The sequence below is a fragment of the Equus asinus genome, chromosome 6 (assembly GCF_041296235.1).
Source record: "Equus asinus isolate D_3611 breed Donkey chromosome 6, EquAss-T2T_v2, whole genome shotgun sequence".
Lineage (NCBI taxonomy): Eukaryota > Metazoa > Chordata > Mammalia > Perissodactyla > Equidae > Equus > Equus asinus.
Window position 1 is genome coordinate 101584794 of NC_091795.1, and position 26922 is coordinate 101611715.

General features: G+C 48.6%; 1 protein-coding gene across 5 annotated transcripts in view; it reads right to left on the reverse strand.

Annotated features, from left to right (window-relative positions):
• Positions 1-26922, reverse strand: part of SNTG2 (syntrophin gamma 2) — a 346458-nt gene that overhangs the window by 45642 nt on the left and 273894 nt on the right. For all 5 annotated transcript variants that reach the window (XM_070512700.1, XM_070512699.1, XM_070512698.1 and 2 more), the window contains one exon: positions 26703-26909. In XM_070512700.1, coding sequence (XP_070368801.1) covers positions 26703-26909 — 207 coding nt within the window. The remainder of the gene's footprint in view (positions 1-26702; positions 26910-26922) is intronic.

Sequence of the window (26922 nt, forward strand, 5' to 3'; positions counted from 1 at the left end):
TGATGGGCCGGGTGCCCGCCCTGGGCCCAGCTCCTGACTGTGGCCCTCACTGCCTCTGATGCCACAAAACATGAGCTTGAGTTGAGTGCGTGCCTCCATGTTTCTCCCGGGTCGGTCCTTGTGGGTTGAATTGTGTCCCCCAGTAAGACAAGTTGAAGTCCTAGCCTGTGGACGTGGCCCTACTGGAAACAGGGTCTTTGCAGGTACGATTACTCTAAGACGAGGTCAACCAGGAGGAGGGTGAGCCCTGATGCCATGAGACTTGTGTCCTCGAAAGAAGATGGAGACGCAGGGTGGAGAGCCCCACGGCAATGGAGGTAGATGGGAGCTATGCCGCTCAACCAAGGGGCACCCAGGATTGCCAGGAACCACGAGAAGCTGGAAGAAGCAGGAAGCATCCTCTCCACCAGCCTTCCGAGGGAGCGCGCCCCGCTGACACCTCAGCGTCACACTTCTGGCCTCCAGGAAGGAGAGAGTGAATTTCTGTTGGCTTAAGCCACCCATCTGTGGTGTCTGCTAGGCAGCCCAGGACAGTCCTTCAGCGCTAGATTAGCCAGACCAGGAGCAGTCCCCGGCGCAGGAATTCCAAAGGGATCCCAGAGAAGATCACTGCTGGACACTCCATGTATCTGAGCCCCTGCTCCCCGGCAGCGCCTCATTAGATAAAAGCGTCTGGAGTGGGGCAGAGCGATGAAAAGGAATTGGGACTGGGGGAATACAGGGAGGAGAGACCAGAGGTGAGGGGCGTGGATACCAACCTGTGTGTTGGCCCAGACGCACCTGTTGATGGTTAGGGTAGACGGCTCCATAATAACTCCCAGGAGTAACTTATTTTTAAAGATTGGCACTTGAGCTAACAACTGTTGCCAATCTTCTTTTCTTTTTTTTTTTTTTGCCTTTTTTGCTGTTCTGCTTTTTCTCCCCAAAGTCCCCAAGTACGTAGTTGTATATTCTAGTTGTAGGTCCTTCTGGTTGTGCTGTGTGGGACGCCGCCTCAGCATGGCCTGACGAGCGGTACCATGTCTGTGCCCAGGATCCGAACCAGCGAAACCCCGGGCCGCTGAAGTGGAGCGCGTGAACTTAACCGCGTGGCGATGGGGCCGCCCCCACCAGGAGTAACTTTGGATTCTGCTTCTCTGCTTTGGGGTGGGTGCTGCTTCAGCATGTCTTCTGTTTACAGATTTATTGTTTTAAATTAAAAGTGTATTATAAAGTATATCACACATGCTGACATCTTCAAATCCCCGTCAGTTCTTGCTCAGGCTGCAGCCCGCTGTGGCCGCCTCCCCGGGGTTCGCCCCATCATCTGCTCGTCATTCTCTCACCCTCTTTATAGTTTGTAGCACACACAAGCCCTACACAAATCACCTCAGCTTTACATGTTTCTGAAATACATATAAATGGAATGAAAACTGCGGTCCCAGTCCACACCCTTCAAGCAGTGGTTATGAGTTCCAGGTAGCCATTCCTTGTCAATACTTGGTATTTTCAAACGTGTTAATCTTGCCGTCTGTGAAGTGCAAACGGTAGCTCGCTGACACCAACATGTCTTCTGATGACCTACGAGGTGAAGCTCCTCCCTCTCCTCTTCCCTTCTCTGCTCTGACCCTACGAGCTCCCGGCCATCTCCCAGCCACTGAGCGTCTCCAGGCAGAGGCTGGACACGCCCCTGCTGGCCCTGAGAAGGACAGCTCTCAGAGAAGACGTGGCCTGGGTGTCTTCAGTCTCTGAGACTTTATTAGTCACATGTGGGAGATGCTTAAACATAGTTCACGCAGTAGATGCATGGCTGCAGTATACATTTAGCATCAGAGAGATGACAAAATGCCAAATGTCATGAGGCAGAGCAGTCGGTGTGCATTTTCCCTTGAACATGAATGTTTACGTGCCTTTTCGTTTGGCATCGCTCTTCGGGAAATGAGGACTGATTCTCCCTGAGAACATGCAGCAGCCTATTTCCTCCACCTGCGTGCAGGTGTGTCAGGAAGAGGGGACACTGGACTGGGTGGACAGTGGTTCATGGGTCCCTCAGTGGTGGAATCGTTTTCTGTTCATTAAAGTAGAGCAGAACAAGCCAGACCTCACTATGTTACTTCCCCTCGGGGAAATATGGAGGCAAACAGAAGAAACTGCCTCGGGTTCCTCCAGGGCTGCCACTGCTTGAGATTCTGTCATCTGGGGATGTGGCTGGCGGAGTAAGACCTCACCCAGGAGCCCTGTGAGGCCACATGCTCTGTCCTGCTGCTCGGGGAGTGTCAGATCATCTTCTGTGTCCTGTAACCAGGATGGGAACACAAAGGGAAGGTTGGGCATCTCTCCTTACTCCACAAACGCAATTTACTGGGAGTCCAGCAGACTCTCCCAGAAGCCAGGCTTTGCTGTTGATAGTGGAGCTCGTTGAAGACCATGATTTTCTTGGAAATGCGATGCCTCCAGGCCTCGTGCTGGGAGGCATGTGTCTTGTGGCGTCTCTCCTTGGAAGAGGGGCTCCACCCAACGGCAATGCTCAGGGAAGGCCGTGCGGGGTAGAAAAGTGGAAAAATGAAAAATGCAGATGACTCATGAACCTCTCGACTTCCCGTGAGACAGGAAGGGCAGGTCCCATGCGGGCGGGCGGCGTCACTTCTCGTGCTGTGGGGGCCTGCGAGCTCCTGGCTCCAGCTCTGCCCGACAGGGAGGGAAGGCTTCTCTGCATCGTGGTGCACCTGCGGGAGGCCGCCTAGCAGAGCAGTCACACCGAGGACCTGCTTCCTGGGCCCTCCCTGCACGCCGACGAGCAGGGCAACCCGGGGACGTCACTTAACCCTCCACCCCTCACTCGGTCACCTGAAAAATGGGGTGACAATGGTCCCAATATGCATAGCAGTGATTAACGCCCGCACAGCTCTTACAACAGTGCCTGGCAGGTAATAAGAACAGCGGGTTAGCGACTGCTTTCATGGCTATTCTATCCAATTCTGTGATAAGTAAATCAATCAGCACAGCACATCAGGCAATGCTAAGAAGCACAGTTTACTGAAGAGAATCTGGAGCTGAAGACATCTGTCCACCTGCTGTGGCCCTGAGGGGACCTGGCCTCCCATAACTGCAGTTTCTATCTCAGCCACAAGTCCCTCAAGTCACGGCACTTCTGGGCTTCATCTGTCCACACGGTTACCTAACGCCTTTGGGGACGAGGGTTAAAACCAAGGACACGTAAGGCAGTAAGGTGGGTGACTTACTGGAGAGGACGCCATCTGTCGAAAGAGTCTCTGGCCCTATGTGGGCTCTGCGCCCTCGGGGAAAAGCTATCCTGGGAAGATGATGCTATCAGAGGAAATGGGCAGGAGACCAGGGGGCCGCCTACCGTGCGCAGGTTCTCTGCTGCCTGTGTCACACAACGTAGTTAACACAATACCTGTTTGACGCGGGGGCTGTTTTAGTCTTCATCTGAGAGTTGAAAACACTAAGTCTCAGTGTTGTGGTCGCGGTTCCGGAGCACACGGGAGTGCAGGACCCGGGCCAGCAGCAGAGGGCGGGGCCTCCATTGCACCCACTGGCCTCCACCTCAGACACTCACCAAGCATCCTCATCTTCCCAGAATTCCAGCTGGCGCTGGGGACAGACGCAGGGTTCAACCCTCCAGCCTCCAGTGAAACGGGACAAACAGACCCCGGGTCAAATTCCACCTTCCCCTGGAGCCAAGTCCAGAAAACGGACTCGTCTCACACTTGTCTGCCTCTTCCGTGCCTGGGACGGTCACAGACAAAGAGCGTCAGCCCAGCAGGTGTTTCTGTGGCACTGCATCCTTGATTCTCCTCCACGTTAGGTAGTTTATAAAACTAGTGAGGGAATCGCTCCTCTCACATCCCCAAGGAACTAGATTTGTACTTCTTAGGATACTAAGATATTTTGTTCGATGATCCCTACTGGAATTTCTCACCTTATCTTAATAGCCGGTTCCTCAAACGACAGTTTACTGTTGATAGGAAGTGCTTGTGTTCACATAGGCTCCAGGACCACGGTCCGCTGAAAAGACTGATGACTAATCCACTTACATTTAGAATTAGCAGACTTTGGGGCTCCTTTCTGCATTTCTGATTGGTGGTGTCTTCAATCTGAAATTCTTTTCTCAATATAAATAGACCGTCTGTTCTAGAGACTCACATGATTTTCTCCTACGGGAGCTTAGTGTCTCGACTTTGTAGATGAGGAAACTAAGGTTCTCTTAGGAATTCATTCATTCGTCATCTTTTTGGGTGCATAAATAAGCCATATTTAGAGAAATTGGGTGAATTACTCAAAGCCTCCCTCCCAGGGAGGGGCAGGGCCAGGACCTGCATGGGGTCTGGCCCCAGCATCTGGACTCTCATAGCTGTTCAGCATGTCCCCTGTGTCCTCCAGGCAGAAGGGCCACAAAGACCTCAGACAAGGGTGACGTGGGGCCAGCTGCATCTCCAGAGGACAAGACTGGCAGTGGTGTGCACGATGGAGAGTCAGGACGGAATGGTCAGCGAAGAGGCTGTGACAGCGACAGCCTCAACACACTGATGCCATCTGCACGTGGACTCCTGGCTTTGGTTGCTTGGGGACACCCAGAATGTTCTTAGCCCACAGGTCTAGACGGGCGTGGCTGAGCTCCAGTTTGGGATCATGTAAGCAAGAGAGCAGTCTACCAGGCTGTCCTTTTTAAGCCCCAGGGCTGGTGAGCAGAAGGAAGCTGCCCGTGGTGGCCTTGAGATCACACGATGCCTCTTTCCTCCAGATGAACTCCTTCAAGAGGCCTCTCCACAGGGCCGGGCACTAGTCAAGTCTCAATATACTTAGAAAGACTGAAACCACACAGATTATCTTTTCTGATCTCCTTGGAATTAAACTAGAAATCAAGAGGAGAAGGCAAACTGGAAAATCCACACATATGTGGAAATGAAACAACACAATCTTAGATAACTAACGGGTCAAAGAAGAAACCACAGGAAATCAGAAATATCTCGAGACAAATGAAATGAAAACACAGCACAGCAAACCACGGGCCCAGGGAGAGCAGCAATAACAGGAAGCCGCCTGCTGTAAACGCTTGTGTCAAAGGAGGAGAGAGAGCTCAAATCAGGACTTAACCTCACACCCTAAGGAACGAGAAAAAGGACAAACTAAACCCAGGGCCAGCAGAGAGAAGGGAATACTAAGAATAAAGAAGAGGTGAAATAGAGAACAGAAAGACAAGGAGAAAATGGACTTAACACACTGAATTGTACAGGTCAAAATGGTTAAAATGGTAAATTTTATGTTATGTATATTATTATGGAGAAGAAAAAAATAGGTCAGGCAGAGGATCAGCAGGCATCCACTGTGTGTACGTGTGACCTGACGCCCGGGAAGAACTGGGCCATCAGGAGGACGGGCGACCTGGTCTGCAGTGACAGCAGGACTCCAGGGAGGTGGGGGGACCCAGGCACCTGGAGACGCAGAACTGGGGTTCTGCCTCGATAGGACGTAAGATCCATGAGCAGACTTGCCTGTTTGGCTCAAGGTGGATTCCCCGAGCCCTGGACACAGGCGCCCGAGACCCAGGTGTTGCCCAGTAAGCATCTGTCAAGTGAGCAGTGACAGCAAACACTTGCACAGCACTTACCACATGCCGGGCGCCATCGTAAGCTTTACAGATCCCAAAGGAACTCTGGGAGATTAATTCTCTTATTCCCCCCACTTTACAGACAAGCAGACTGAGGCAAATGCATGTGTGGAAACTTGCCTGGGGCCCTAGAGCTGTTGGGTGGAGAAGCCGGGACTCAATCTGGTGTCTGCCCTGGAGCCCAAGCTGGTGTTGCTGCGCCACGAGGAACAAGGAGGGAAGGGTCGCAGGTCGTTGGTCTCAAAGGCAAAGCCGTGAATAACCTTCTTTACTTCTAGAAAGGCAACCACAAAACCATGGACAGGAGACAACCCTTCTTGGCCGGTTTCACGTGGAAATTCTAGGTGGGTCTGTTTTCGTTCCGTGGGACACGTGAGCCGTGGCCCGAGGGCGGAGCACCAGGCTGTGGGCGGCGCTGCTCGCCACGACCTTGGTCTTCAGAGGAAAATTTAAGTGCTCTCTGTGAGGATGGTGCTATTTATAGTTTCCTCATTTAGCTTTACAATCAAGAGCATTTCTCTGCTTACATTTGCCACCCCGTGCTGCCTCCGTCGCTGGCACTGTGCGAGCTGCTGCTCTGCACCACGTGTACCCAACACGGGACGCCCAAGAAAAGACTGGATGTCGTGACTACAGGCCAGTGTTCATGAACCAGAGATGTGCGGGTGTCGGAGCAACACAGAGACGTGAGGAGCCGCGCGGGGAAGGGTGCATGGCCAATACTGCCCACAACACCTGTTGTCGGCTCAGAAGCAACATCCTTCTGTGAGCAGAGCTCGTCTCCCCTCGTGGACGTGCTGTTTCTCTTTCCACCCATAGCTTTACTCTGAAGAAGCTGAGTTGTCAAAGTTTTCACAACTTTTGAATCTGCACAATGTTCGGTAAATGTGGAGGAAAACAGCTCCTCATTAGATGGGAGAACGCAGGAGACGAGATTGAGCAGCCATCAGTGAACGCAGAAGGCACATCGGAAGCTCAGATCCTCTCCTCTCCCAGCGCAGGTTCCTTTCAGACGCCTGAGCTTCTGCAGCTTTGTCGTAAGCTCCTCTGTTCCCCAGACTCACTTGTGCAGTGGACCCTGGGCAGACGACGGCAGAGCCCGGGGAGCAACCATATTTGCTGGGAAAATGACCAAATTCAAGTAGACCCACTTTGTCCTTTTGAATAATGACTGGATGTCCAGTACATGTGGCATGTCAGGTAGCAGGCCCAGGACTGTTCTCAAAGCGACCATTCAACGGCCCATAGTAAAGACAGTCAAACCCTCATCCTGGGAGGAGATGCCCCACCACGGGCCTGGCTGTGTCTTCCCCATCAGGGCAGCAGGCTGAGTCTCCTCCAGATCGTCTACACTGGAGGAAATGGGTCGCTGTTACCAGCCCCTAGGGAACCCAGGGCCGGGCTCCGGGAAAGCTGTGTGTCCACTGAGAGGCGTGGCTCTCCTACTTTCACGAGCCCCTGGTATGAAAGTCAGAGACCATTGGGCAAATGCACAATGCACATGCTTCTTTTAGGGAGAAACTAATGACAACGATAGCAACAGACAGGTAATTGGTTGAAGAATTTTCTTCAGCGTAAACATAGGGTTTCCCGGACCCTAACAAACACACACATAGTCTGTGTTTGAGTTGAGCGACTTACAGATAAAATATTTTGGTCACAAACAGGAATGTCTATTTTACAAGACGCGACACGGGTACACTGTTGAGCGACTTTGCTCACAGTGGCTTTAGTTTTCTACGTGTTGTGTAAAAACACGTTTAAGTGAAATTTTACAGGATAAACTCACTTTAGCCCTGCCTTTCTCAAGAATACATGGCATTCTTTTTAGAGATCCACCCAAAAACTTTAAAAGAAACTGGTTTGGTGTCTCATGGCAAAAGGAAATAGATGATGAGAAATGGATCCCATTTTTACGTCATTTTGTAAGTTTTTTGGAGGCGCCTGATCTGTGAAAAGATAGTTGGAGACTCTGGGTCACAGCGAAAACTGAAGACGGGATCCTGCCATCACTGAGCTCATATTCCAGAAAAACACAAAGACCTTGAGGTTCTCAGACACGATTCCGGGTCACTGGAGTGTCCCCTTCTCATCGTCATCGTCAGAACCAGAAAGGGCGCAGGCCTGGAAAGAGGAAGCTCCAAAGTGCAGAAACAATTAATAAAAGCCAATTTGGCTGGGCTCTTCCACAATGGGAATGCTAATTGAAGGATTGGATTAAGCCCTGAAATAAATTAAGGAGCAGAAATAGAAACATTACAAGCTCCGGTCTTAGCACCCATTTAATTAAATTAAGCGACAACGGTTTTTAGAGAAATGAAGTGCCGAGCTGCAGCCCAATCCGTAGCCCAGCATCTTTCTGGGAAACACTCAGAAGAGCTCATTCGTACCAAAAACAGCAGTAAGCAGCATTCCTCACAATTAAACTTACATCAACGATTCACTGGAGACTTCCAAACACGTACCACGGAGATTGCTCAATTTGGTTTTAAAACAGAATTTCCACCGAGAGCATGGCTCCAATGGCCCAGCCATGTTTTCTCATCAGCTGCTCTGCATGCAAACAGCTGGAGAAGGTGCCCTAGCTATTTAACTGTGTAATCCCCAAATGGTTATGGATGCCTCAGATCACCTGAATCCACTGGACGTTTCTCCATAGTGGTCCACTCTGCACTGTTGGAATACAAACATGACCTATGTCCCTGGTCATCCTACGTGTGTGAGGAAACCATGGAAGTAGGGCGTGGACAGACACAGACAAGAGCCACCTCGAGGCTGCAGCGAGGGAGGGTCTGGCAGCTGGAGCTCAGGATGCATGCTGAGCCCCAGTGATCAAGGCCAGACATGTTGGGGACAAACTGTCTTGTCCCCAGACAGCTTCCCAGGCCCTGGTGAGGCCTGGACTCGAGGTGCAGTGCTGCCCACATCTGTGTGGACACGCTGCAGGAACACAAGGACAAGTTAGTTTATGATCCGGCAGTGGACGAGAGACGCATAGGAGCCAAGGTCAGTGGTCCCCATGGCGTGCCCCCAGGCCTAGCGTGGACGAAGCTGCCCAGATCTGAGGATCTGCAGACAAGAGGCCAGGATGACTAAGAGCGCTGACGGCACCTGATTGAGGGACTTGCCGGAAGACCCCGGATTCAGTGCAGGGGAGGGGTGCAGATGCCGCCCTCCTCCTGGAAGGAGGCCTGTAGCCCCTTGGGCTGGCGGGCTCAGGAAGCACCCTGGCGACGCTGCTGCCAGTCCTTGCACGGCCTGGAGCTTCTGCTTGCCTCCTGTGCAGCTACTCCCGTGGGCTGAGCTCAGAGGATTTGAAATCTGAGACCTGGTCCCCCAAAATTCTAGCTTAGCTACCACCTCCTGTGGCCACTCTGTCTTAATCTCTGTGTTTTATGCCTCTTGATTATATTTTAAACTTAATTTAGGAAGTAGATGTGCAAGTTTTTTGTAGTAAAGGGCATCTGTGTGAGCAAAGGGAGCTCAATTTACTTTAATAAACAAAAAATTTGGTAACACCAGGAAATGCTGGTGTTCTATCCTGGCTTTGTCAACCGTATCAGTAATGGAGCAAAAAACACGTATGAAGCAAGGACTGACAAATAGCATGGAAGAGAACGCGCTTATCTCAAGATGGGACGGAGAGACCCCATGAGTGAGGCCATAAAAGGAGGGAGAATTCTAACGAGTTACGCGTGACAAGATGCTCAGACACAGAGCTGGATTCTCCTGCTTGGTAGAATTTGGGGGGATTATAACTAGAAAGCATTCGATACAGATGCAATCGCCCAGCTTGAAGCCTGGCATCCTGAGGATACTGGGGATATTTTTGACTTCAAAAGCACGCAGGGGCTTTTCTGAGATCAACAATGTTCCGAGTGAAAGAGTTAGGTAGTTTATGAACAACAAACAAAAAACAAAATCCACAGGAAGATGGTAACTTCATGTGAGAGGAACACAAGGCAGCGATACATAGTGTAATGTATACCATGATAGGAGTAACAAATAAAGATGTGGCTGTTGTATTTGCACATACCTCAGAGGTGCGTGTAAAGTATTTTCTCACAGCTATATATTCATGCCACTGAAAACCAGAATTACATGCTCATTTCTGGTCTCTGGAGAAAGGACTACGGGAAGACCAACATTTATTAGAGTCAGATCAATACACACAAAACCCAATGAACAAGTTGGGCATACATTTAAAAATGCATCTACATTATATGAATATTTATTGTATCTACGAGAATTCAGGAACAGGCAGTCCCAAACAAGCCCTCAGCCAGAAGCTCATTTGTAAGTTAGAATTTTAGCGTTTGGAAAATGTTTTCCTATAGAAATGATGCCAAAAATAGCAGCCAAGTCTCAAGCTCAGCCATAAAGGCCATTCCCGTCTTAATAAGCCTGAAGTGGCGTGTCGCTGGTCCGGCTGGCCGTGACAGTCAACGGGCAGGAGAGCAGCAGAGCACACACACGCCCGATAACGCCCACCTCTCTCTCTCTGGAGGTGACACTCTGTTCTACTGGACTTTACCAAATACTCAGCGAGGACTCAGAGCTTTGGGTCTCAGAGTAAATCACCATTTTTAACCCTCTTTTCTAAGGTATGACTTGCATTTTAGTACGTGCCAGCCAGGAGGCTTGTGTTATGTGGAACACGTTCACAGCAGCCAGGGTGGGGCTGTCTGGTGTGCAGCAAACCAAGTACACGGGAATTCTGGGGACTGTTCTGCCGTCCTGGAAAAGCTTCCTGCAGGCACACTGCAATGAGCCTTACACACACACACACGCACACAGACACACACACTCCAGCTCTCTCTGGATCTGAGCTTCAGATTCCGCAGTCTAACACTGGGCAGAAACCCGGGCTCTGACATTGCTGACTGCGTGGCCTGGGAAGGTACCTTCTTCTGTCACCTGTAACAGGAGTCCACGAACCGCCTCCCAGGAAAGCTGGCTGGGACTTAAATGAGAGGGCGCCCAGAAGAGCTGGAGCAGTTCCCGCACACAGCCTGCACCCACCATTTCAGCTGCTGTGACGATCGTGTGTGGACAGCTCCTGTGTGTTGTCTACCCCACACCGCGTGTGTGTGTGTGCTCACATGTGACTGCATGTGTGTACACACGCCTGCATGGAGAGGACAGACAAAGGAGGAGGCCTCCTCTTCAGTCTGCACTGCAAGTTCATGTCTGCAAATAATGAAAACCTGAATAACAAAGTGGCAGATCAGTTTATGAGAGCAATGTTTAGAATATTTAAAATTGGAATGAACGCTATAGAGTATTTTGGGCTTCTAGCCAGGCTTACATTCCTGATTAGGGTCCAACCTCAACGCATATTTTAACACAATACTTCTCTTCAAGGTCCCAAGTCTTCCTGGAACTACTCATTTGTCTTCTCTGCAAAGCTATGAAGGAAACCGATGGAGGGAACAGTGGCTTCCTGTTGAGGGACCAGCCACACCTTTTTCATGCTGACATCACCCTGTACGTCTATACAAATACGGGCTGGCTGTAGTCAAACTTAAACCGAACGGCTACGCATCGTCTTAGTCCTCAGAACATAAAATAAACATGGGATGGACACTGGTTAGCAGAGCGATGGCCCCCACGACGTCCACATCCTAATCCCAGAATTTTTGAATATGCTTCCTTATTTGGCAAAAGGGATTTCACAGATGTGATTAAGTTAAGGAGCTTCAGGTGGGGAGATGATCCTGAACCATCCTAATCAAATTACACGAGTCCTTAAAAGTAGGGGACTTTGTCCCACTTGGTCAGAGAGATGTGACGATGGGAGAAGGGTGACAGAGGGTGGGCTGCCGGCTTTCAGCACAGAGGACGGGTCCAGAGCCGAGCCACGTGGGGCTTCCTACAAGCTGGAAATGCATTCCCTTAGGGCCTCCAGAAGGGAGTGGCTCTGCCAAAAAGCCCGCTTTAGCCCCGAGAGACCCATGTCAGACCTTCAAGCTCCAGACAATAAATGTGTGTCGTTTAAATGCACGAAGCTGGTGGCACCTTGTTGCAGCAGGAAACAGAGAACTAATGCAGATACTCCAGACATTTGGCTTCACTTGACTTTATGCTGCTGGCATTACATTTTTCTGTGACTTTCAGCAGATTTGCTGCCTTCTTCCCCTCTCAATGTTGGCTCAAAATAAACTGCTTTCCTAGCCTACCTTGAACAGACAACTTTTTCCTTTGCATTTCACTCCTGCCTTTTCCAAGTCGTTCGGAGCAGCAGTTTACATGGGTAGCTGTAACCACAACTCAAGTCGTGAGCTGCTGTGTGCAAACTTCAGGGCGGCAGCCATCGATAAGATGGGTATTCACGTCCCCCAAGTTACTGTGCCTCCCAGGCAGGGAGAGCCCATGCTGGCTGGACCCTCTCGTGTGGTCACTGTTCCAGGACGCGTGGGTGTTCATACTGCTCAGAGATATGATCCTGGGCTAGGGGACAAGCAAACTGAACAAAAACCAGTCATAGGTGTTAAAGGTCAACACACACTTCCCGTCAAAGCTCAGTGGTATTGGTGCATCTGAGCACATGTCAGGAGGGTGTCACCATTACTAGGGAGGGTCCATGTGCGTGTCAGGGTGTCACTGTCACTAGGGAGCGTGCATGCGCATGTCAGGAGGGTGTCACTGTCACTAGGGAGCGTCCATGTGTGTGTCAGGAGGGTGTCACTGTCCCTTGGGAGCATCTGAACTTGAGCACATAGAGTGATAATCATTGGACTGTACAGAGTTTATAAACGCCCCAAAGACCAAATAGAAACAAAATGCTAATTTTTAAATAATAAGCACCAGTTAGATCTTTTTAGAAAGTGTGTAAATGAAATATATTGAAGAAATTATTTATGAAAGCATTCATAAATATACTTGGATTAATAATTTCCTTTGGTGGTTAAGAATATACTACAGAGAGTGTTCAAGGAAATGTCAATAAGGTAAAGGAAAAGCTCAATTTTAACATGAATTCATTGAGGTTCTAAATTGGTGGTGAGTCCCACTTGACCACCCTGGAGCTTCTTCTAGTGAGGGGTACAAAGATGCTCCTTGAGAGGAATAAAGGGGTCCACCAGAGGCCAATCACTTTGCAGGTCATTACTGGAAGTGTGTGTATTTAAGGAAAATAGCACATTTGAAGGGAATTGACATAAGCTACCAATTATAAAGATGGTCTGACCTAAAATAAACCTGGCTGCAAAATCACACCTGAAAATGACCAGGTAAATTAGAATTGCAATATGCTTCCTGTACATAATAAACACAATCTAAAACCTATTAAATAATTAAACAGTGCTTCTGGTAACAAACCAATAATTGTCTCTTAATGATCTCATCAGTCTAATCTAAGTGCTATCTAAGATTTCACTTGAATTTCTGTTAGGTCCTCTTTATTTTTTTCCAGCAGAAACAATAATTTGTCATATTCCACAAGGTATTGTAAAACCTCTCATCAACACTAGTGGGTTTTAAAAAAAAATAAGTCAAGCCTGAGATTTCTTAAAAGTTTACCTGGAAAATTAATTTAAGCATAAAGGAAATTGTGTTTTGCATATTTCAATGTCACGTACTTTATAAACATCAGTTAATTAAATTTCATAACACCATTCAAAGAGATAAAAGAAAGATCATGTTAGAGACAAGCAAACCAATAATTAGGAAGGCTAAGTGACTCACCCAAGGTTACCTCTCAGTCTCTTACAAACTCAAAAAATTAAAAAGTCGCAAATCTCTCTCTCACACACACACACACACTTTTATCTGATTATGGTTTAGTGAAAGTTTTTGCCTCCACAGTTTTATATCATCTGTGATGCTCAGAATATAGCATCTCTGAAAACCTGCATTACTGCTACCAAGACAAGGAGAAGGAAAGTCCGGGACCAGGCCAGGGGCCCTGCCGACCGACTATTGGAGAAAGCGCCTTCCTGGACCAGTTTCCTCCTCTGGGAACATCTGAGGATGTGTGTCGCTCATCAGAGACGCTCCGCAGACGGAACAAATGGAAGAACATGTATCTGTCACATCAAACCTTACAAACCAGCCCTGGAGACTTGATGTAACGACCAAGTAGCCCAGACACTGAACTTGAAGTCTTCTGCGTCATGTTCACGTAAAGACTCTAATCCTTACGTGGGTTTTGTTTGCTCTTGTTTTTGACAAAATCCTGACAAACACTGGTATTTATTTTCTCAGCTCTGGTATTCTAGAAATGGTATCCAATCAGGAAAAAGAGACTCCTAGAGGTGGAAGAATTGATTCTCTTAGAAGGCGTGAGGAGCTAGAAAACATGAACTAAGATCAAGCAGGGGGACCATTTTGGGTTGGGGCCAACCTGCCTCCCCAGCCTGTCCTGGTGCCCAGTGTGGCAGCATGGGAAGGAAGTGGTCTGCCCAATTACTGTGCTGAATTCCCAAAAAATGAGGCTATTTGAATATTCTGATTAAGCAGGTGAAGTGCATACGACATTTTGAAATGTGTCCCCCAAAAGTAGTTCCAGATTCAGCTGGAATGAAAAGAAGTATCTCCTAGTTATCTCAAAAAATTGCTGATTGTTGACATTTGGTTAAGTGAAATCAGCCTAGTTTTAACATTATTTGTCACTGAGCGTCACAGAGAATGTTACTAATTGGAAAACCCCAACAGCATCAATTTTCACCCCCTTTCCAGTCCGGTTGGCCTAAAATTGGGACTCCCAGGTCTGGTCAGGCACCGACCAGCCGGGTCTCCTCTGAGCTTGCCTTGGGTCTGAGCTCCTGCCTTTGCTGAGAGCACCTGCGGCCCCTCCCTTCCCCACTGCACAGCGCGGCCCCAACTGCGCACACACCGCTGTGCTGAACAGGAGCATCACCGGCTGTGCCTCTCCTGCATCACGGTCAAGGCTTGGCTCACTCGCTGAGCCCGGTGAGCTGGGGTCCAACAGACTGGGTGGACCCCCCTGCCGTGCACGTGGGCACACCTGCTCAGGTGACGAAAGTAGAAGTGAAACTAGAAAGCTTTTAGAAGAAAACTTAGGACAGAATCTTCCTGACCTACAGGGAACAGAGAGTTCTTAGACCTGCCTCCCAGAACACCATCCATGGAAGAAGAAATCAGTAAACTGGACTTTTGCTCTGTGAATCATACAGAATGAACTCTTTCTTCATTATTTTGAGACTTCCACGTTGTTCTGTGTGCCAACAGTTCATCCTTATTGATGAAGAGAATCCCATTGTACAGACATACAACAATTTTGAACTGATGACAAGTTGATGGACATTTGGGTTGTTTTTAGGTTTTGGATGCCACAAATAAAGCTGCTATGTGTGCCCTGTGCACAACTGGGCAAGGGGTGGAATGTCTGGATCTTACGGTGGGGGTGTGTATGTTTACATTTAAGACACTGCTACCCTGGTTGTGCCATTGCACATCCCTCCACAGTGTGTGAGTTCCGGTTCCTCCACATCCTCCTCCACAGTCAGTCTTTTCAATCTTAGTCGTTCCAACAGGTGCGCTGTGGTATTTCACGATTTTAAATCGCACTTCCCTAATGTCTAATGACTTGGAGCATATTTTCAGATGCTCATTTCCCATCTATATATCTTCTTTCCCTGTGTTTATTCAGATCTTTTGCCTAATTTTTTTGTTCTTTTTTCCTTTATTATGGAGCTTTGCAATCTCTTTCTATATTAGAGATACAAGTCCATTATTAGATCTAAGCCTTGAAGATATATTCTCCTGGTCTTTGGCATCTTTTTTCATCTTTCTTAACAGCCATCTTTCAAACAACAGAAGTCACTTATTTGGATGAAGTCCAAATTACTATTTTTTCTTTTATATGGACTGTGCCTTTGGTTTTGTGTCTGAGAAATCTTTGCACGACTGAACGTCATGAGGACTTTATATTTTCTTCTAGAAGTTTTCTAGTTTTGCATTTGTTCTTATGTCCATGACCCATTTTGAGTTAATATTGATATACAGTGTGAGGAATGGATTGAGGTTTTTTTTTTTTTCTGCATAAATACCCAATCATTCCAGCATGGTTTGTTCGAGAGATCATCCATTCTCCACTGACTTGTCTTTGTGGGTTGTCAAACACCAGTGGTCTCTGTCTATGGAGACCTTTCACCAGATTCTTTATTCTGTCGCTTAATCTGTTCATCTGTCTTCATCCCAACAGGACACTGTCGTGATTCACAATTGTTTTTGAAATCAGGTCATGTTAGTCATTCAGTTTTGTTCTTCCTTCTCAAAGTTCTTCAGGACATATTATGTCCTTTGCATTGACATATCAATTTTAGAACCATCCCGTCAGTTTCCACATACAAGCCTGCTGGGACTCTGGTTGGGATTGTGTTGAAGATGCACATCAGCTGGAGGATCACTGACATTTTACCACTAATGTTCCTTCCGACTCATGAACAAGCTCTAGCTTGCCATTTATTTAGATCTTCCTTAATTTCTCTCAATCAATGTTTAGTAGTTTTTCAGACTTATACAAATTATTGCATATTTTTGATGCTGTTATAGACATTATTTCTCTAAGTTTCAATTGTTTGTTCCTTATATCAGGAAGTAAAATTCATTTTTGTATATTGACCTTATATTTGAACCAATGAACTCATTTTTCTTTGTAGATTCCATTTGATTTTCTGTTAGACCATTGTGAAATCTGTGGATAAAGAGAGTTTTGCTTTTTTCTTTCCAATCTGGATGTCTTTGATTACCTTTTCTTCACTGATTGCAATGGCCAGAACCTTCAGTGCAATATTAACACAAGTGATGATGGTGGACATCTTCGCCTTATTTCCAGTCTGAGGGGAAAAGCACTCAGTCTTCACCATTAAGTATGATGTTAACTGCAGGCACTTTTGAAATGCCTTTTTTTCAGGTAAAGGAAGTTTTCTTCATTCCTACTTTGCTGAGAGGTTTAAAAAAAATTTTTTTTATCAGATATATTATTGGATTTTGTTAAATATTTTTGTGGGTCTGTTGAAATGATATGGTTTTTCTCTTTTAAACTCTTACCTGATAGATTAAATTGATTGATTTCAAATGTAGAACCAACCATATGTTCCTAGGATAACTTTACTAGGCATGACATATTACCTTTCTTACAGAAAAATTTATCGGGTATTATTGGGTAAAATTTTGTTCGGAATATTTATATATGTTCATAAACGATAATGATCTGTGCTTTTCTTTTTTTTTGGTTTGTATAACTTTGTCCAATTTTTGTATCAGGGTAACTCAGGCCTCACAGGAGTTTAAAAGCAATTGTCCTCCACTTTCAATTTTCTGGATTAGTTAACACAGAATCAGTATTGTTATTTCTTTAAATATTTGGTACAATTCACCAAGGACTCTATCTGGGACTGTAGTTTCCTTTGAGGGAAGGTCTTTAAGCATAAACTCATTTTTATAAATAAATACAGCGTTGTTCAGGTTATTTATTTCTTCTTTGGCAAGCTTTGGTAGTTTGTGTCTTATGAGGAATTTGTCCCTTTCATGTAAGTTGTCAAATTCAGTGTCAGCTTTAGAAAGTTTTTTATAATGTTCCCTTATTGAACTTTTTCTTATCTATAGAACTGGCAGTGATATCTAGTCTCTTCTTCCTAATATTGAAGACTTGTATCTCTCTCTTTTTTCTTGACCGGTCTAACAAGATTTTTATTACTTTTTCTGATCTTATAGAATCAATTTTTAGTTTCATTGATTTTCTCTATTGTTGTTTGGTTTCCTATTTCATTGATCTCTATGTTCATTTACCCTGTTTTACTTTTTCTGTTTTCTCTGGGTTGCATTTGCCGCTCTTTTCCTAGTTTATTAAGAGCTCAGTGTTCTGGCCTTAGCAGTTGCTCAGGACCATGGGTTTAGAACATAGGAGCCAACAGACGAGGCTCTGAGATCAGTGAATGCTCCCGTCTCTCCAGAATAGGGATGTGTACGGGTGTGTGTGTGACAGAGAAGAGGGGTGTGTTTGTGTGTGTGTGACAGACACAGGAGAACAGGGGCATGTGCATGACACAGAGAATAGGGCGGGGTGTGTGTGTGACAGAGAACAGGGGTGTGTGTGTGCGTGTGTGTGTGACAGAGACAGAGAATAAGGGGGTTGTGTGTGTGTGAATAATCTCTGGAGATCCTTTTTGAGTGACAAGGATAAATCATCAGAGATCTTCTGGAACTTGGAAATGGGCAGACGGGCTGACCGGGTGCTCTGTGAGCACAGTCCTGGTCCTGATTTCACATCAGCTTGGTGACTTTCAACTCCTTAGAGGCAAAAGTCAGTGTGTGTATTTTTGTGGTGAAAGGCACGTTACTTCTGTCTGGTGGCACAGATAACCTCGAACCCCACAGATCATGAGCCTGTGGACTCTGTCGAGTGAATTTTTGTCTCCCCAGTGTCTGCGTCCGGGTCATCTTTGTTAAACCATCTACACAGAGTGAGTCTCAGGGCTCTTCAGATAGTTTAATCGCTTCCCTCATTAATGAATGAGCTAAATAAAATCAAACCTTTGAAAACACGTCTATTTTACATTTTCTTGAGCGTCATGATCTTACCTTTTAACATCTTTCCGTTTCCTACAGCTGTCCTCACTCCAGGTAAAGAACTGACCAATAGGAGCCGCCTCCCTCCACCCCTTCTCCAGGGTCTGTCCGTGCAGGATAGACAAGCTGGCTGCTGCACGGCCTGGGGAACTGAGCAGAGCACTAGCCCGGCCCCATGACCAGCTCAGCTGTCCCAGTTTCAGGTTGCATCCCTGAGCCTCAGCTTTCCTGGACACGGGGGTCAAGATACCAAACAACTACAGCACAGCACAACGGGCCGCTGGGGGACTTGGAACCAAAACACTCACGTCCAGGGCCGCCCACCTCCACACCCTGGGACGGCACGACCCTGCACTAACCCTGGGGCCTCTGTGCCCCAAGACATTCTTATGGCAGAGGGTTCCCCTTGGTCCTCAGCTCCCACCCAGCAGGGCTGTCAGGAGGAGTGGGAAGGCAGTGTGTGTGTGTGCGAGTCCTCGCTAATTGTCACGGACTCACTCACGGTTACCAGATGGAAATGCGATTCCGTGAAGTTAAAATGCTCACGCATGACGGCTGTGACTTAGAGGTGACATATGAGACGGTAACAGTGTGAGGTCTTGTAACCGCCTCGCTCATTCCAAGTATTTGCCTCAGAAAACTAAATTTATAGGTTCTTTCCTTCCTTTTTATTCTTTCTTCACTACTGTTTATAAGACATTCTAGAAAGTACCTGAAATAATTCATTTGCATCTTCAAGCATGGAAATGTTTGTTTAATTATTCAAATACCCTTCATCCGCTCAGGGAGGGCAGTGAAGCAAAAACGGATGAGTGTCAGGAGACAGAAAGACTCCGACTTAAAAAAAGTGCCCCACTCTGAGTCCAAGAGAAGCATTCATGAACACACACGGACCCCTGCCTCTCGGGTCCTGCTGAAACATAGATACGGACACAAAACGGAGAATCGCCCGTTCCAGGAGAGTGCGATGGCTGTCTCGTTACCCAGCTCCTGGACCCACAGGACCTGAGACCCTCAATGGGAGGGGCTCAGACATGAACCGAGGTCAGCAACCTGCTGTCAGAACCAACCCGCAGGTACACGCATGCCATCGCATGACACACGCCAGCAAGAGCTGAGAGAACACACTCCCCGGTCTCGTTTCCTGTCAGAAAATCCTCATGCAAGATAACAACATACAAAAAGCCCACGTCTAAGATGGTTTGACTCGCCTGTGTGAACAGAGCCCTTGACTGTAATAATCATCATTATTGAATTATAAGGGTGGTGGGGACGGTGGAGTCTAAGGTGGGTGCTGCAGTGAGTGGAGAAGGGCCAGGCCTGGGTGCAGGAAACACTGCCTCTAGCTTCCACGCGTGTCTGCACAGCTGTGTGACCTTGGAAAACCCCTCAATCCTCTGGGTTTCAGAGGGTCTGATCAGCCTCCTGGTTTTCTGTGTTTGGTGTCAGAGCATGGAGAAGCACAGAGAGACAGCCCGCAGACAGACGGAGGAGGAGAAACCAGCACACAGAGAAAGACCCCCGGCTGGCCCCCTGCCAGACTGCGGTAAGGCCCACCCCACTGACGGGTCACCGCTGAGCACCTGCCGTGCACCAGGCTCCGGGGGCATGAACATTGCAAGAGGATGGACATGGACCTCGTCTTCAAGAGACCATCAGTTGAATGGAGAACACAGACACAAAACTGGATGCTCAGAGGAAGGGTTCCTTTGGGTGGGGGCACAGGGGAGACGCAGGGAAATGCCGAGGGGCCATGGGCGGCAGCGAGAGTCAGGCAAGGGGTCTGTGGATGGCACAGGAAGGTCTGTGGGGCTCCTGGTGAGCTGGGCATGACATCCGAAATGGGAGGAGGTGAGGCTGACAGGGGCTAGCCCAGGCCACTGCCCGGTCCCTCAGTGTATCAGAACAAACCTCCAAAAACATTTCATTGGTGCTGCATCTAATTTTTCCTTTAAAACCGTAGGCCTATTACTCATATTCCTGTCTCCATTTTGAAATCCTTCAAATGTGGAGAGTGCTGATTTGATAAATAAATAGACTTAACATCACCATAAAATTCAGCTCTCTCCCGTGCAGGGCTGTTTCGTGGATCACACGTCTAAAGAAAGTTACTTGTGTTAGCATGTGCTATACGGACACACTTTGTTGCCAACATCCTAGGCAATCTGCTCTCCTATTAGAGGATGTCTGGTCCAGCCTTCTGGGAAGCATTTTCATCTTTAAAGTCCCTGACAAGCAAGGCCTCTTGAATGCCTCTGATAATGGGGCTCTTGCTACTCCCCAGATGAGTACATCCTACTTTTAAATATCTCTGGTGGTCAGAACATTCTGGCCTTTCCCCGTCCCATTCTTTTCCAGACTTAGTTTCCCTCTCTGGAGCAGCACAGAAGAGAAGCAGTCCCGAGCCGCATCTTCCCACTCATTCGGACTCTGTCTCTGCCGCGTGGGCTGAGAGGACCTGAGGCTGGAGACATCTTGGCTTCAAGAGAGACCCTGAGTGTTTTCTCCTGGCTGTACCGGTTCCGTGCAGGAGCAGCTGTGGCACAGACAGGGCGTGAGGAGCGCTCTGAGAGATGCTGAGGCCTCCGCCCGCCGTCTGCCCAGCTCCCCGCCCAGCACGTGTGAAGGACAAGCGTCCCCACCATCGCCCTAACCAGAGACTGACGTTCACGCTTCCCCGCCTCCAGCGGCCGGGCCGGGTGGGGAGCTCACAGGCACAGGTGAAGTGGGCCAGCTCTGTCATCAGGAGGATGTGGCCTCTGGGCAGAAGTGAGTCTTGACCGGAGTGAATCTTCACAGATGGTGATAACACTCCTTCTACATAATGGCCGGCTGCACAGATTTCACTTCATTTCTGTTTTATATGGGACCAGTGCAAACGGCCATTGATTTAAAATAAATGCCCCAGTAATCACACTGTCACTGGTGGGCGATTCCTCCGAACGTCTTCTGTAAATCCACCCAGTACCCTGGAGTACCTGGGTAAGATGCCTGAGGTCTGGTGGATGCGGGCACGTCAGAGTCTCTTCCAGTTCACGCCCTTTGACTCCCAGCATGTTATGACTCCTGGTTTAAAGGCTCTGGGCTGTTCTGGATCAGAGCCGAGGACGAGGGAGTCAATACATTTAAACAGTCACTCAGTTTCCTGAGCCGTGGTGCTCAGCTCAGGGCTCCAAGTCTCCTAGTCAGGAGACCGAGTCCTCTCTAGACACTTGATAGTCAAAATAAATACTGACAGACCTGAGTTCTTCGTGTGATTAACTCACTTTATCTTCCCCTCAGAGAGGAGGGATCGGAGAACACATCCAGTCGCAGTGAAACCGAGATTGAAGGGGTTAAAATGCCTCCCTAGAGCAGAAACTCTGCGATGAGCTTTGCAAACTGTGGCTGTGCATTCTCCGTTCCTCCTTAGAATATGCGTGAGCCGACTTTCGCAGGACATCAGGGTCCAGACGTCAAGACCCAGCCTCACAAGCCAAACGCAGGCTGAGGATGAGAACTAACCAGGAAAGTCCAGACAGCCCAGGGAGAAGAAACTCAGCCTTCGAGGCCAAAGGCAGGCTGGTGGGAAGGTGCCAACCAGCAGGGCCACGTGCTCCATTCCCCCACCTCGGACCCCGCAATGCTCCCCTCCAGCACCTACGACCCCCGGATGTGCTCCCTCCCCTACCTACGAGCCCAGCACACCCTCCCCTCCCCCACCTATGACCCCAGCACATGCTCCCATCCCCCACCTACGGCCCCGGCACATGCTCCCCTCTCCCACCTACCACCCCAGATAAACATCCCTGCCTGTCTCCCTTCTTGGAGGTGCGTCTGAGCCTTAATCCCTGTCTCCGTCTGGCTGCCTCCGATGAACCGCCTCGGTCCCTCCACCAGCCTGGCTCTTGCCGTGTTCTGTCTGCTGCGCCGTGAGTGAAGGCACTGTTTGTGTTTGGTAGCTAGAAGGTTCTGATGGTTTTGCATCAAGCAGGGATTCACTGAGGATGCCCCTCCATCTCACCTTGGGGCCCTCCGCTCTGGAGACAGCCGGGGCTCTCACACGATACGCCACCGCATGGGCCCATCCTGAATGCCTGGGTGGGTTTTGAGCACCAAGATCTTAAGAAATATTGACTCAAATGGTGGCACCACTACTTCTGATCAGGCTTTCTGGGGTCTCTGTGCTGAGTGCTGTCCCCACTGCACTGTCCCTGGGCACGCCTCTGCCCGTTTCCTCAACAAGACGGCGACGTCCACCGGGGTGTGGACAGAATGCGCATCCTTTCATTCTTTCATCCAGGGCCCATTTTTAAAGTTTCCTCCTCAGGTTCTGGAACTCATACCCACAGGAATAATTACCAGTCCCTGAAGGACAAGAGGGAACCGGAGACACAGAGACCCTACTTCTGCCGCTGGGTCCTTGGAGACACTCGTCTCAGCGGTCGATGGGGTCACCATAACTCTCCCTTGGTTCAGGTGCCACTGTGAGCCCCGTGTCTGCGTCTACCCCACCCCCGTCCTCCTTTCTCCCTGCACCCCGATGTTTTACTGCCCCCATCCTCTCCCACTTTAGAGAAGGCTGGCTTCATCCTGATCCCACAGCGGATCTGGTCTGCAGAAGCCCGTGAGCAGCTGGGGTTCCCCTGACACGAGCTGCAGACCCATGGGCTCACGACTCAGCTGGGAAATCAGACCAAAGGGGCTCTCCTCTGGAGAGACGGGCCCTCACTGAACGTCGCCACGAAAGCCCAGTGCACCTGCCACCTCTGGGAGACATCTGGCAACCCGAGGGAGGTTGTAGGAGAAACCCAAGTCAAAGCCCAGCAGGTGCGGACAAGGGAGAGGTGCTGCGCCCGCAGGAAACCCTGTGTGAGAGGACAGCTTCCCTGCTGTCTGCGGAGGCAGAGTCAGAGACCGCTGTCACTCACGGCCCACGCAGCCTCTCTGACTCGGATATCTTATATCGGGGTTGTCATCACGAAAGAGATCTCTTTTTCTTTTCATTTTAAATTCTAACAGTGTATCATTCGTCTAAACAAAAATTTAGATGAATTGAGGTGGAAAAATGTACAAAATTTTGCACATTGTGGAGTAACATGCATATATGATGAATAGGTTTTTAGTAAGAAAGAAAAAGAACTGCTGAGATTTGTGTGAAATCGTTTGGAGAATACACAATGTAACAGCTGCATTTGTCCCCTATTTGAGCTTGGGAGGCCGTGATGAGGCGTGAGGTCGTGAATGTGCTTTTACTGGATTGTGCGTAGGCACGGCATGTGAATTCTGGGTACCCTTGTGTGATATCTGCAACATGGATGTTATTTAAAATATTATTAGTTAAGATACTGTCGTTGAGAGAGATGTTCAAGTGACAAGCTCCCAGCTGCTACTGCCGATTTAGAATTTTCCTGTAAAGCGTACGGAGCCGTGTAAGGTGTACTGAGAAACTCCTGTGAACACGTGCCACGAGCGAGAGTCCAGAGCTGGGGCGGGGTGGGGCGACCTTCAGAAGTCCCCACAGAGAAACGGCCAACCGGCCGACGAGGCGGGAGCACCACCGGCCCAGGCCGGCCCACGCAGCACAGCCAGGTTACCCACCACCTAAGCATGGAAACCCTCTGGAGATTTTAAATGGGGAATCTTGGGCTGGTATAAAATCAAATAAGGAAATAGGGGAATAAAACAGTGAAGCAAGAGAAACAGAGGTGGAGGCGGAGGGACGATGGGCGGGGCTGAGCCCTCGAGACGAGCTGTGTGCCGCCTGGAGTCTGGAGCCAGCCTGGGGTTCCAGGGCCTCGTGCTCTTTCCCTGTCCCTCTTGGGGGCAGGGGGCAGTGCATCTCAGTAGGAAGAACATGGCTTTCATGGTAGACCTTACCCAGCAGGATTACGTGGGCTGGCTAATCCCTGGGGGACCCTGGAGACGTCACTTAGCCCTTCTCAACTCGAGGTTTCTGGTTAGTGAAATGAAAGGAAAAATAAAATAACTGCATCTTAGATGTATTTAAAAAGTTAATGTGTACAAAATGCATAAAGCCTGGCGTAGAGTATGCGTTGAAAGTAATACAACGCTTGCAATGACTCTGTGATGTGTACGTAACGTAATCCTCAATTTGCCGGGTAAGTGATGGTGTTCTGGAGAAATATTTTACCTGAGCTCAGGGAGGGAAACCTGGTCAGCCCAGGACATGAATGCTTGTGATTAACTGCAAAGTACCTCCTCCTTCCTCCCCACCTCATGAGTCTAGAAAACCAAGAAATCAGGGACAGACTCTCGGGCACTCAAGGCCACTCCTGGGGTGGGAGCGAGGAAATGCCCATGGGGTCATCTCTCAGAAATGGGAGTCCCGAGTGAGAAGCACAGAGGCGCAGATCTGGGATCCAATACACTGAGCGCCATGGACGACCCCTTCATCTGCACAAAGAACACCCCCAGGCTCCTTGAGGACGCCCGCTTCCGGAGCCGCTGTGAAGTCCAGCGCTGAGCCGTGCACGTGCAGCAGGATGCTGGCAGTTACTAAACAGGAGCCCTTACGTCCCGGCTCTATCCAGTCCTGGAAAGCGGGACGACGGATGTCCGCGTACTGTCTCAACTCCTTACCTGTTTGTAACGCACATGTGTTTTCGCCTCCATCACCCATGAAAGATCCTCATTATCTCAATGCTGGATTAACGAAAATACTTTCTCTGAGACTCACCTGGGCTCACTACTGCCTCCCGTGTCCTAATCCAGATGTCAGGTCTTTCCTTCTATCAAGCTGCCTCATCAGCCTCGTTTTCACTTCTCCCTGCTGGGGATGCCTTCTCCCTCCTCTTGGTTTGCCCAAAAAGCAACGGTTTTCCAAAGGGGAACCAGAACCATTTCGTCTAGAAGGATTTCCCGACTCAGAGCTCCGGGTCCTCTCCCCAACCCGCCCCTTTGTTTTTGACAAGGGACGCTCTGAGCACAGGGAAGGACTGCGTGGCCACTGTCCTTTTGAGGGAGGAGTTTTATCCTTTAAGAATGTCAGGTAAAGTTTTGTCCATCTAGGATGAGTCAGACACTCATTTTCTTATGTCTGGGTACCAGATGAAACAACCTTTCAGCTTCCTTCACACACTGGGATTTTATGATTTATCTTAGTGGTGCTATCTTCTCCTAGCTGTCTGTCATCTTCCTTTAAACAAGACGTAAGCGTCACCCTGACTGCTCACTCAGGCAGCACGGTTGGTGACCCTATAGACGTTAGCACAGCCCTGTACCCCCAAATGCGTGGAGAATTCTCTCTCCTTCCCTATTTTTTAATGTTGAAAATATAACGATTACTGCTGTGATAAAGAAGTAGTTATACAAAAAGTTCACCTCACCCAAAAAATGTTCTTCACTTTGTCCTTTAACGCCTTTAACTTTCTGTGTTGGTAATTTCTAAGTGGCTAAAAGTCACTGAACACTTGAAGGATTAAGTTCCTGAGCTGAGGGATTCTGTATCAAGTACTTCAGGACCCTGCCAATGCCCATATGGTTAAACGAGTTGGATGCTTCTGATGGAAAGGTCATTGTAACCATCAGGCACCCATCATGATTCCAGTTGATGACACCCCGCTAAAGGGGGAGACCGCAGTGGCCTGGAAGAAACCTGAGATTTGATTTCCATGAACATCCGAGTGGAGCATCACTACATGGACCGATAGGTCTCAGTGACCAGAAACAGTGGAACGATGCTCCCAGCCCTGTAACAGCACAGCGCATCGGGGACCTTACCCACTTGACAACCCGAATGAGAGAGAAACGATCATATGAAATCTTCCCACATACAAAACACGCTTTTTAAATGGAGCAGCTGTCTTTAGTTACTAAGTTCACACCCTTCGAGTTGTTGACTCGATGCCAGGAATGAGCCCAGAGCTTTGGTGCGGAGTTCAATTTCCTCCTCCGCCATGCACCGCTCCATTTATCTTCTGTCACTCTTATTTAGCAGCACACATCCCCAGTGAACGGGACCCCACTATTTATGATAACAAGGAGTATGACACATTCCTCTTCAGCCGAACCAATTGATATACATTGAAATTTGTGAGTGATTTATTTGCTGTCGTGAGAAGGGAAAAGCAATTCAGAGCCACAAGCTATTTTATATTCTCCTTCGGATCATTAAGTTTGAGAAGAAGGGCCATTAAGTGCCTTAAAATATTACAAACGTCCAGGGAACGTCATGACCAATTATTGCCGCTTGTTCTGTCTGCTGTAAACACAGCCTACGAGAAGACGCCATGAATGAGGAATACTGGTGTCTGCGAGCTGGGTCCCTCAGGTGCAGAGCTCTGGCCGCTCCTCACACTAAATGTAAAACAGTGGACGTGCGTCTCCTCAAGGACAGATGGGCTTAGGGTTCTTCTCCGTCTCACCTTCCCCCACACTACCCACGCGTATGGTAACTCGCATTACAGCACATCGAGCAGAAAGACCCCACTTGACACGAAACGTTCAACTTTAAAGATTGGTCCTTTTCTGAAATAAACTGTTATGCCTGCTTTAATTACCATGTTTCCGGTGTCCAGGCAAGTTTTCACTGAGCAAAGTGTGAGTCGCTTACCCCGGTCCTCTGAACTTCCATGAAAGTGGCTCTCTGGAACGACTTCTCCCACACGGCCAGCTCACTCCCCAGTTCCACGTTGAAAAAGTGACCCTTGCCGTGGCCGACCATGACGCTGAAGCAGTACGGCCTCTGGTCCTCCAAGTCAAAGTCGTGAAGACCCAGGTAGAAGTTCGCTTGTAACCAGCAGTCATCTGTAAGCCAGAACTGAGAAGAAGAG